The 12298-nt window shown below is 31.0% G+C and overlaps 2 protein-coding genes across 2 annotated transcripts in view; one reads left to right on the top strand and one right to left on the bottom strand.

Moving 5' to 3' along the window:
- The first annotated feature begins 370 nt into the window (after positions 1-370).
- On the top strand, positions 371-9083 carry LOC100183386 (negative elongation factor A-like). The gene is made up of 12 exons (XM_002127493.2): positions 371-629; positions 1043-1211; positions 1942-2103; positions 2749-2969; positions 3425-3571; positions 4180-4375; positions 5071-5197; positions 5747-5811; positions 6311-6585; positions 7073-7369; positions 7969-8103; positions 8678-9083. Exons 1-12 carry the CDS (start codon positions 420-422, stop codon positions 8843-8845), a joined length of 2172 nt encoding a protein of 723 aa, XP_002127529.1. The 5' UTR covers positions 371-419; the 3' UTR covers positions 8846-9083.
- The window catches only part of LOC100186517 (protein TEX261-like), a 6034-nt gene continuing 2759 nt past the window's right edge, over positions 9024-12298 (bottom strand). Inside the window, exons 3-7 of the mRNA XM_026833617.1 lie at positions 11314-11393; positions 10578-10731; positions 10037-10104; positions 9806-9923; positions 9024-9449 (exon numbers count right to left, since the gene is read on the bottom strand). Coding sequence (XP_026689418.1) covers positions 9334-9449; positions 9806-9923; positions 10037-10104; positions 10578-10731; positions 11314-11393 — 536 coding nt within the window. The 3' untranslated portion in view covers positions 9024-9333. The remainder of the gene's footprint in view (positions 9450-9805; positions 9924-10036; positions 10105-10577; positions 10732-11313; positions 11394-12298) is intronic.

Below are 12298 nucleotides of genomic sequence, written 5' to 3'. Positions count from 1 at the left end.
CGCTGTAGTAAAAGGGTTAATTAATACCAATACGTGCTTCATTAGATCTTGCTCTCTCGTTACTTGATTATTTTTTATTGTTGTTGTTATTTTTTTTATTGTCGGACTCTGGTGAGCAATATGTGCTTAAAGGATCGTAAATGGACGTAAAAATTTCGCGCCTGTTTACTGTGCATTAGGATGTCTTTGGTTTAGCATTAAAATATTTTAATTTGTGTACAAAAGATAAGGATAACATGTTTTAACTTTTAAGAATATAAATGCGCTGTGTTTCTACTTTTTCTTCGGTGCACGTGGTGTAAATTATAATTTACTTTAAAATCATCTGCTTAACGTTAATATAAACCACAATTTATTGACTGTTCACAAATATGGTTTGTTTGTATATTTATGCAGCACGTGTATATATATGAATTAAGATGGCGCATGTCAGAGATAGTGACACTGCCCTTTGGTTGCATAACAAACTTGGCTCTGCCGAGGAGCTTTGGATACCATCAAGTATCAGTGGTATTATAAAAACGAGTACAATCGACAACATATTTCGTTGCTTTCCTGTACTGACTACTACGGTGAAGTTAAAACTGTTGCTTGGCATTCTGCACTTGCCGCGGAGAAACTTAGAAGAGGTAATGAGCGTATTTTTTTACATTTTACTCCTTTATACACTAAAAGTATAAAGATCGCTCATATAAAACGGTAATATTTCTTATTTCGACACATGCGAATGATGATATTTTTCCGCAGAGTGAAAAGTTTTTAACAAAAAACACATTTTCTGTCCATATTTTGTATTTGTCGTGCGAAAAATAACGGTTAAAACGTAAACCTCTGTTTCTAGGTTTGTTGTTTTAGATTAAAATTTCTAATTGTAATGACGCGTCAAAGTTAAAATAAACAAAACGGACAAAAAGCAAACTTACCAATCTGGTGTTTGGCAACCCATTCGTGCACCAATATTTTTTAAAACTATGACACAAATTAAAATAAAATCAACAGTAGCATATTTCGAACACTTTTGGATATCAAATTTTATTATTAGATGAAACACATGATTGAAGGAATTATTGAAGTTGCGTTGGAAGACACTGATCTATGGGTGAAGCTGGTTGCAAATATTGTGAACACTTATCCGATGACTTGTACACTTAATCTTGATTTGTTGTCGAGTCCAATTGCTCAAAATGTACTTGATCAACTTTCAGAAAAAGGTGAATAGTTTGCTATAGGTGTGATTTATGTTATATATAATAGGGTGGGGTAAATGAGAAACATTTAACAAATATCCTGATTGTGTTTTAATCAATAACGGTCTATTGGAGTTGTGAGCATACGGTTTTATAATTTTTTTAATGTTTTATGTTTACTACCAAATGGGATGAGAAAATAGAATGAAAAGGTGTCCCTTCTTCCCCCACCCTACTATGTGCAAATTTGAAATTTTGGTGCTAGTGAAGAATCCTTGACTATCATCCACTAACTACTAACCTCTCAACTTAATGGCTACTTCTTGGTCTCCCATTTTTTCGATGCAATCACAGGATTTACTAGGTGTCAGCAAAACCAAAGTGCTGAGTGTGGTTTGTGTGCTACAATATGCGTAGTGTGTACTGCAGTACTACGATATAATAGGCTACGCTTTACTAGTACCTAAAGTTTTTTGCATTTGGCACTTTGAAGTACACAGAACTGGCCTAATAATGCTGCTTTTTGGGATATTAACATTAACATATATATGGCTGTTTATACTTACACAAATAAAAAAACACAAAATCGATTCTTTAATGCAGTTGTGCTTCTAAGGTGCTGTATAAACTAACTATATAATTAAGTAGTTACTATATTTTAATATATAGCCTACCTTTATTGTATATATATATAGCATAACATATGTAGTATATATATATAATATATTTATAATATATATAAATAAATTTTCAGTGAATGAAACTGATGCGTTCTCCAGTCTTCCATTAGAATGTCAGCTTGTAAATAAATCTTCGTTACAAAGTTTGGTTGGAAACTTGCCCCCTCTTAGTCGACATTTTGCTTTAAAAAGAAAACCGAAGTCTGCCGCTCTACGTGCTGATTTACTACATAAATGTAAGTTTTAAATTACAATTTAAAGCATTAAGCTTCTATGGTAATTCACAATATTTCCACTATAGGCATTTTTAAATTGTGTTATCTACAAATAATCTACGTTATACCTAATGTAAAAGTTACAACCTAATAATTTAGTTTTAAATTACATTTTAAAACATTGAGTTTCTATGGCAATTTATAATATTGCCACAAGCAGGCATTTTAAAGTGTGTTATCTACATTATACGTTAAGGCTAATTACCTAATGTTCAACTAAAAAAATTAGTTTTAAATTACATTTTAACACATTGAGTTTTTATGGCAATTTACAATATTTTTAAAAGCGTGCATTTTTAAATCGTGTTATCTACATCATACATCTCTATGCAAATAATTTAGCTTTAAAATTTGTTGTAATATTGTTAGCAGTTCCAAAGTAATTGGATAGTATTGTGGGGGAAGATGGGACACCCTCACCACAAAATATACAATTATGCTGATCGTGTTTTAAACTATTAACAGCGGTCTGTATGAGTGAGTCTGTGAGGATACGGTTTTAAAACTCTTTGAATGTTCTGTTTACTACCAATTTAGACAAGTAAATAAAACAAAAAAGGTGTCCCGTATTTCCCACCCTAATAGATATTCCACTTTATCCTGTAGCGAGTGAAGCAGTTACTCAAATGAAGAAAGGTGGATCCGGTGGTGCAGTGAAAATGGCTCCTGTTAAACATCGAGATATGAACCGGCGGTTATCGGACGTTAGCCCAATGAGAGGAATACAAGTAAAAGCAACAATGAACAGATCGGAAAGTTTGCGAGTTACGTCTACTCCTGTTACTCCCGGTGTTAACAGAAGTTTCTCTCGCATATCAAGGCAGCAAGTAATTGATTTTATTTTATTCCTTTTTCGTTTGATATTGCATTTATCTTAACAAGTAAATTGGTTTAATTTAATTCTTTATTCGTTTGATATTCCATTTGTCTTAACAAGTAAATTGGTTTAATTTTTTTTTTCATTTGATATTGCATTTGTCTTAACAAGTAAATTGGTTTAATTTTATTCCTTTAACGTTGGATTTTTCATTTGTCTTAAAAAACTACAATTCCCTTATTTTTTAATTTCAGCAGAAAGCTTGTAAATGTCAATAAAGGTTAAATTGTGAGAATACTTTATCTAAATTGTAGGAATACAAATAATTGTCAGTGTGAGATTACCTCATTAATGTTTGTTAATTATCATTTCTACAGACAGCTTGTAAGTGTAAAAAAAATTCAATTGTGCGAATACCATTTCTAACTAGTAAGAATACTTTATTTAATAATTGTTATTTATCAGGCTGGCGGCACAAAATTGTTGGATATTTCTGAACAACCGATTGGAGGAAGCGGGATCGGAGCACGAGATAGCAAGAGGAGGAAGAAGCAGATGATGTTGGAACAATCAGCTCAATCTCAGGCACAGGAAGACGAGGAAGAAGAAGAGGTTTGGGACTTGTTTTGTAAAAGGCTTAAAGCCATTTGTATTTGTATTTCTTTCATACTGTAAGATCAGTTTTTGGAAAAAATATTCTAACTGTAGTGTTAATTGATTTAGAAGTAGTGTTTTGGCAATTTTTTTGTGGATTTTTTTTTTGTATATATATATACTGTTAAATTGTTTCTTTGATATTTTAACTGGTGTTAATCACTATAAAAGTAAATCTTGTAGACTTTTTTTATAACATAAGATCAGTTCTTTGAAAATATGTTCTAAAACTATCGTTAATTACTATTAAAGTAAATCATTTGGCATTTTTTTATAATTTTTTGATACCGTAAGATCAGCTCTTGAAAAATATATTCTAACTGTAGTGTTAATCACTATAGTAGTAAATCTTTTGACGTTTAAAAACAAAAATTAATATATACTGTAAGATTAGTTTTTTGAAAATATATTCTACAGGGCAGCAATAATTGCATAAAAGTACTAATTATTTATGCAACAAACAAAAAATTTGTTATTTGTATTAAAAATATCTTAAGAAAGCTCCCAAAAGCTGCTTAACGAAACTTAACGACTGTTTAACGTCAACAATACAAACAATATCTCAGCCGCAAGAGAAAGCTCCGGATTATGCTGCTGGGCTTGTACAGCCTGTTATGGATGTTCAAACGCAACCAGAGAATGAAGATAAACACGAGGAAGACTTATCACGATCTGCGTCACTGGATGCATCGCATCATCGCACAACATCTGACTCTGCTGAGCAATCGTCAGATAACGAGGAACAAATGGAAACTCAAGAAGGTAGGAACTTTATATTGTCTTATGTTATGATGGTTATCTATTCATGCTGGTCTGTGCTTATAAGGTAGATTAGTAACGTGGGGGAAGATGGGACACCTTTTTGTTCTATTTTGTCGACCCATTTGGTAGTAAACAAAGAACATTCAAGAACTATAAAACTGTATACCTACAACTCCCATAGACCGTTGATAATTGTCTAAAACATGATTAGAATATTCGGATATTATGTGCAGAATGTGTCCCTTCTTTCCACAATACTATAAATATATACCAAAAAAGATAAAAATAGTTTTTGTTACTACAGTGGTTCTAAGCCTATTGTGATCTGGGCCTCACCACAACCACATTAATTTATAAACATTCAGTACTTTGGGAGATGAATTATAAATGCATGTTTATTTAAACAAGAAATTGGGTGGCTGGTCATTATATTTTAAATATAGCAAAGTAGCAATGATTTTGCATATTACTGAAAAGCGTGAAAAGTTTAACAAAATTTAGAAAATAAACGTTTGCATTAAAACAAAAACTAAATATTTACATTAAATAAAAGTGAATAAGTATATGTAATTATATTAAAATAAAAAAAATTATTATTTTTATATATATATATGTACATTGAAATAAAATGTATATTGATATATATTTAGTAACAGTATTTATTAAAAACATTATATCAATTTAATAATTCGCAGTTGAAGAAACTGGCAAGTCGTCTACGTTTGATTCAAGTAAAACAACGTCAAGCGAAAGTGACGTTAACTCTCCCCATCGTTCCACAGCCAGTTCATCAGGAAAGGAGGAATTCAAATCACCGCAATAGTAAGTATTCTGTGTATGGGGGGATACAGTTCCATACATTTAGTTGAATAAGTCAGTGTTTTTTCGGGATTAATACCTTCTTATAAACCATTTTCTTTAACCCCAACTTTGTAATATGTGTTTAGTGTAATTTGTAACAATAGTATTGTGTATAGTGGGATACAGTTCTATACATTTGTTAAAAAGGTTTTAAAATAGTGATAAATGGATTAAATGCAATACTGTATGAGGCTTACCAAGTTAATATTAGTGTCATTGTCACCTACAACGATATAAATAACACTAAAAACGTTCATATTTTACAATAGGTTTAACATTTGTTTTGTTTTTTTGAGAATTTGTTTTAGAATAGTTCTAAATGCAATATAAGGTTTACCAAGTTAGTATTGGTGTCACTGTCACCTACGAAGATATAAAAAAAAACACTAAAAAAAACTTTTGTTGCATTTTTGGGGGGATTTTTTGGAAAATAGTTATAAATGCAATATAAGGTTTACAAAGTTATTATACAGTAACAAGATATAGGTTAACTAATATTCCATCTTCTAGTTCATCTCCACATCTCCCCCCACCCCACAAACCACCTACATCGCTCGAGAAAAATCTTCAACCAGGTTTCTACATACATTCAACTTTCATAATATGTTGTACAAATTTTTAAAATATTTTTAAAAATGAAAAAAAATACATGCCGTTTTTTATATTATATCATGTATATAAATATATGTTTAATGTTCCTAAATCCTAATATTCCCCATTTTTCAGTGTTTAATTTTTAAATAAATATAAAAAGTACATATCGGTCCCTAAATTTCTGTTTTTGAAAAAATCATTAAGTTTTAATAACTTAACACCTGTACCTTAAAATACCTCATTCGAACAATGGTTAATATTTGTCAGCTTCCAATTTTTGCCTAAATCCAAAATTTTCATTTATTATTACCACGATAACAATGCATTGCCATTTTTTTAATTTTTTTAACTATTTTTTTTTAGATGTTTGCACTACATTTTTTTCAAATGGCCTTGTTTTTTTTCCTATATATATATTTTTTTTTTGTTTAATCATTATTTTTTTAGAATTATATTTTAATTGTTACCTTAATGTTCCAGTTTACTCGGAGCAGCAGCAATCATCCGCACAAAGCAATCTTCTTCATTCTCCTCCCGTGGCTCCAAATGTCTATCAACTTAACAACCCCCTCTATAACCCCCCCTCCCGCCCCCCGCTTGCACCCAACCAAGCACCTCAACCTCAAATATCAACCAGGTTACCTGCCCAACCACAACTCCATGCAAATGCAAGGATGGTTCTCCCAGCTGGTTATACGCTTGCCCAACACCACCAACCACAGATGTTGATACAACAACTACCACGTACAGTGCTGGTAAATTGACTGCAATTTCTACTTTTTGTTTAAAAATAAATCAGTTTAAAATTTTATTTAAAAAAGACTTCATTTTATACTTTTCTTTAAAAAAATTTAGTTTATACTTTGCTTAAAAAAATATCAGTTTATAATAGTTTTAATAAAAAAAACTTCAGTATATAATTTTGTTTAAAAAAATTGGCTTATAGTTTTGTTTTAAAAAAATCAGTACTTTATAATTTCCTTTAGTTTCTACATTTCTAGTTGATCATATCAAGAAAATGGAAGGCACTAATGTTATTATGCCATAACCCATGTTTAATATGTTAAGTTACAATTTTTTAAATATTGTGTATTAAAGCGTTTCTGTTTTGGATCAATGGTATTTACCTATATATCCAACATTGATCAATTTTAAACTTCGTTTCTAGTATTTATAAAGACAAAAAACATAAAAACTGTGTGTTTTTCTACATAATTTTGATACCGAACATCTAAATTTTAGGATCCGACACAACTTGGTCAGCAGCCGGTGCGACAATCGTTTTACCAACCTCAGTTATTACATCAGCAAGCTCCAAGGCAAGTTATTCGGCAACAAATTCCCCAACAACAACAACAACAACAAGTACGACTTGTGCCATCCAATCTACACAGACAACAAATGCAACAACAACAACAACAACAACAACAACAACAAGCAATAATGACCCAACAACCAACAGTGTTTATGAAGAGCGCTCCTTTCCAACCCCAGCAACAATTAACCCCCCCACCACCAAAACGAGGACTAACACTCACGGTAAATAACATTGTGGTTAGATTTACATGGTAACTTAAATCTTGGCATTACACCTTAAGTAAGTCTTGGAATAATTAAGACCAGCTAATTTTGTATTGAGGAAAACAAATTCATTAATTAAAATATCTTGGCATTACACACATTTTGGCATAATCAAAACTAACCAATTATCTATTACAAAAAAACAATCATTTAATTATTTTATTAAAACAGATACAGTAATATAATAAATATTTTTAAAAGAGGGGATAATTTTCTATCACGATAAACGATAATTTAAATTTTCTTTTATTAATTATAATACAGTATTATAATAAATAATTTTAAAAGCAGGGATGCTTTTCTATTGGAAAAAAGAATAATTTTAATTTTCTTTTATTGATTGTCAGTGGGCCTAATATAACATATATTTTTAAAAAGAAGTGATGGTTTTGCATCTGATAAAAGATTAATTTTAATTTTCTTTTAATAATTATAATACGGTAAGCCAATTAGTTTTAATACATACTTTTGAAACCCCTTCTCTCTACACGCTCCAACTGATTGACTGAATATATATTTTATTTCTTTATTTTAATCTCTCTTCAACTTATATACAGAAAGAACAAATGGTTGAAGCGCAAGAAATGTTCCGAACAGCAAATCGCTTATCACGACCTGAAAAAGCGATTATTCTCGGTTTCATGGCAGGATCACGTGAAAACCCATCACCAGAGCATGGAGATGTGCTGCAGGTGATTTATTTTAACAACTGGTTGTTAAGTTAGAATTAATATATATAGTAGGGTGGGGTAAGATGGGACATTGTTTTTGTTCTATTTTTCTGTCACATTTGGTAGTACTGCTTCCCCCCACCCTACTATATAATACGTGGCAATATATTAACTAGCTTATTAATTAAAATCATGCATTAAAATCACTATACATGTAATTTATGGCCTACACCCTACAGTACGTACATGGTATCTATAACACATCACAACATCAGTGCACAATATAACAGGCATGCATAACATAAGTAAATACAACATTACATGTGTACAATAACTAAAGCTAGTATTGTTTCTGCAAACCAATAGTTTTTTACATTTTCATATGTATACATTAGATATAATGACAAACCAATGAAGCATATAGACTTCCTAAATCAGCACTGTTTCATTTAAAAATGTTTTTTAAAAGAAGGGATTTGGTACACTCAAGAAATATTTATGTTAATATTTATATATAGTTTTTATTATCTGAACCAAGTTCTCAGATCAGCACTGTTTAATTTTTTTTTATGATTTATGTTGTTTTTTTTTCTAGATTGTTTTATCTGAAGCAAGACAAAACATCCAGAACCCGAATGGTGGAGGAATCCTACCCGTTATTGTTGAAACATTGTTTGAAATGGATTACAAAACTGGAAAGTCCACTAAAAAACAACGATTTAAAGCTGCCGTCACAAATCAAGTATCTGCATTAAAGACCTAAAACTTCCTGCAAGTTTCAGCTATTTTAAACTGTACGATCATTAGTGTGCTTACAGAGGACATTCATTCTGCCATTTGTGAAAACCTATTTTTCGTATTAATTTTTCCAGTGTAACTTTTATGTTTGAACAGTACAAAAGATATTCGGAAAACTAATTTTGTATTGAATTTATTTTTGTCTCGCGTGCATTTGCATTTACTATTTTTTCTGTTCCATATAATAAAATATAAATATCAAAGCAGACAATTATACTTTCTTCAGAAAAGCTAAATTTTTATAATATTGCATTAAATGATGCCCAAAATGGTATACTACAAAAACGTCTTATAGATAGCTATTTTTAAACAGTAGGGGCTTTAGCAGTGACTTAAATATTAAGCATTGGTTCTGCAGAACCACCACAAAACACCAAAATTATGTTTTCCATGCATTTCTCCCATTGTGGCCAGTACCAGCAAAATAAAACGAAATAAAAATATTAAATAATCTCAAAATCGTTTTGTCCGCGAAGGCATAACAAAATCTTTGCAGTTTTCAAATATTGTGAGCAAAACCGATCTTTTTTTCTTGCCCTTTGTCATGTAATGTGACAGAACATCATGATCTGAAACAACAAAAATATGGATAAGAACTTTATGAATTATTGCAAAAAAAGAGAAGCATCCAACGCCCATGTATCAGATATTTTAAAGCATTACTTGGAAAGTTTTTTTTTGTTTTTCATTACTCCACTTGACTATATACAAGATGTTTACCCACAAAGTTACACATGTGGTAACTGATAAGCTGGTATGAAATATGAAACCAATGTTATAACAACTGCCATTTCCCTACACCTCAAAAACAACTTCATTTATTTCACAAAATTGACCAGTTTATAACTTTAAAAATACTGGTTTAAAATTGAGACTGAATTTATCCGTATTTTTGGATCGCATAAAACATTACTAGTTTTACTACCTGGGTTTGGAGTGAGTAATGGTTGTACAGTGGAGGGAAGAACATTGTCACCCGCTGATAAAGAAATGAAGAAAGTGAACGGGATCAACCACAAGCATAAAGTAAAGTAACTTAGCACCTGTGAGTTGAAAGATTTGATAAATCTGCTCCTTTGAAAAAAAAATTGTTCTTGACAAAAATTTGATAATAAAAAAGTTTTAATAATTTTTTTTTTTAGGGTTAGTCACTTACTTCTGCAAATGTGTGGTAGACCTTATTGAAGTACTTGAATGCGAGATAATGATTGACGAACACTAGTACTGTAATCATAAGATTTGTATAAGAGTTTGGGTTGAATTACTGGTTGCATTTATGGGTTACTAAACTAAAAAGTTAACCAAACATGAAATGAATAAATGTAACTTACTTTATCCTTACGAGCCTGGAAAACGACAGTCATTAAAGCTGGGTGTTCTGTTTCATACACCTCGTGCCAGTTACCAGTTACTAAGTATGTTACTTTTTGGGTGATTATTTTTCATGTGTGGCTGATAATTTGGACGACCCATCAGTGACCACTGTTGAAGCAACTGCCGTTAATTGTCTTGCCCAAGGACACATACGCCAACAATGGTAGCGGCGAAGAGCGTAAACCTATTACCTCTGGGTTAGAGACAGAGGCGCTAACTAACTTTGGCTTACATCTCATTCTCCCTGACATACATCACTGTAGGACCTCACCCATTTAGTTTTAGATTAGCACGTATGCACGATATAAACAATAAATACTTACAAACTGTTCCAATAAAATTTGGAGAAGTTAGTTCAATGAAAGGGAAACTCCGCAGCAAACTAAACTCAACAAGGTTCGTGAACAGACCCACAGCGATTATCGTAAACGGAAAACTTTCAAACAACCATAGCCCAACATATACAACACATGAAACCTAAAAAAACATTTGTTATTCAGTGAAAACTGTAAAGTTGTCATTGTAGCAAAATTTTTAGCACCATGCAATTATTTCTTTTGTTATTCCTACAGTAAACAAATTTTAAGAAATAAAAACAATTTTTGTATTTAAAAATAAAATATTGTTACTCTGTAAACACTGTGAAGTTGTCATTGTAACAAAATTTTTAGCACTATGCTATTATTCCTTTTGTTATTCCCACAGTAAACAAATTTGGGGGATTAAAAAATATTTTATGTATTTCCAAAAAAAAATTTGTTACTCTGTAAAAACTGTTAAGTTGTCATTCTAAGAAAATTTTCTAGCACTGTGCTATTATTCCTTTTGTTATTCCTACAGTAAACACATTTTAAAGGATTAAAAAAGTTTTTCGTATTTTAAAATATTGTGCCCTTGCAAATTGGTGTACTTGCTCAAAAAATAAATTTATTGGGGATGCTCCTTCTGCTACCCTCGTCAGGAATTAGTTTAGAACCCATTATGTGTCACAAAATCAGCAACATAATCATCATATTGTATAAATAAGAAAGTGAATACAATGAATATAGGACCACATACCACCAACATGTTTTTGACGACTTTTCTCGTCATAACTGTGTATTCTTCTATTATTTCAGCCAGGTAATAAAGTGCAGCAGCTGAAGAGATATATATATTATTTTGTTTAGCCATCATTGCAATACATAAACAGGCGCCAAACCAGGGGTAGCAGGGTAGGCAAGGATTTAATTAGTTCATGTCCACCAATGATGTCTATTCATTGGTTTGATATAGTTTTGGGGGGGAGATGGGACATCTTTAGCAGATTATATCCAAAGACCCGGATAGTGTTTTAACAATTAACAACGGTCTATGAAAGTTGTGATAATACGGTTTAATAATTCTTAGAATGTTCTTTGTTTAATACAAAATTTGACTAGAAAATAGAACGAAAAAGTGTCTCATCTTACTATATCCATTGAGAATGTTACATTTTTCAAATTTTATGATGTCAATGTTAAAGCATAAGCAGCATGTAGCATGACATAGTGGACATGCACTAATTAAAGGAACCCGAGGCCCGTCTATCCTGAAATTTTCTACACTACATTAACCAGTAAACATTAGAGTCAATAAGTTCGGTTTGTAAATAAATAAGTTTTTTTTGTTACTTTTTTTAAATCAATGAGTTAGATTTAAGTCTAACTATCCCTGCATCGCCTGCTTTTAAATAGGTTTGGCGTCTATATATATATATGCATTTTAATATTTAAAGAAAATCAGTCAATAAGAACCTATAGGCTATAGTAATCACTAATTAAAGCGTCGAACTATAGGGTGCATGGAAAATAATACTTATGTAAATATGTTTTGAAGTTATCCTTCAGAAATAAAAAATTATATCAATATATATAATTTTTTTTATGTCTTGAAATTTTTCTTTTACACAACACATGTAATGTATGACACAAAATCAAATATAAAAATACATTGAAAACATAATGTAGGCCACACATCCTGAATAACCTTAATAATAAATAATAAAAAGTAAAAATAGATCATA

Source organism: Ciona intestinalis, chromosome 1, assembly GCF_000224145.3.
Source record: "Ciona intestinalis chromosome 1, KH, whole genome shotgun sequence".
In the NCBI taxonomy this organism is placed as follows: Eukaryota; Metazoa; Chordata; class Ascidiacea; order Phlebobranchia; family Cionidae; genus Ciona; species Ciona intestinalis.
This window is presented reverse-complemented; position numbering and strand designations above follow the sequence as displayed.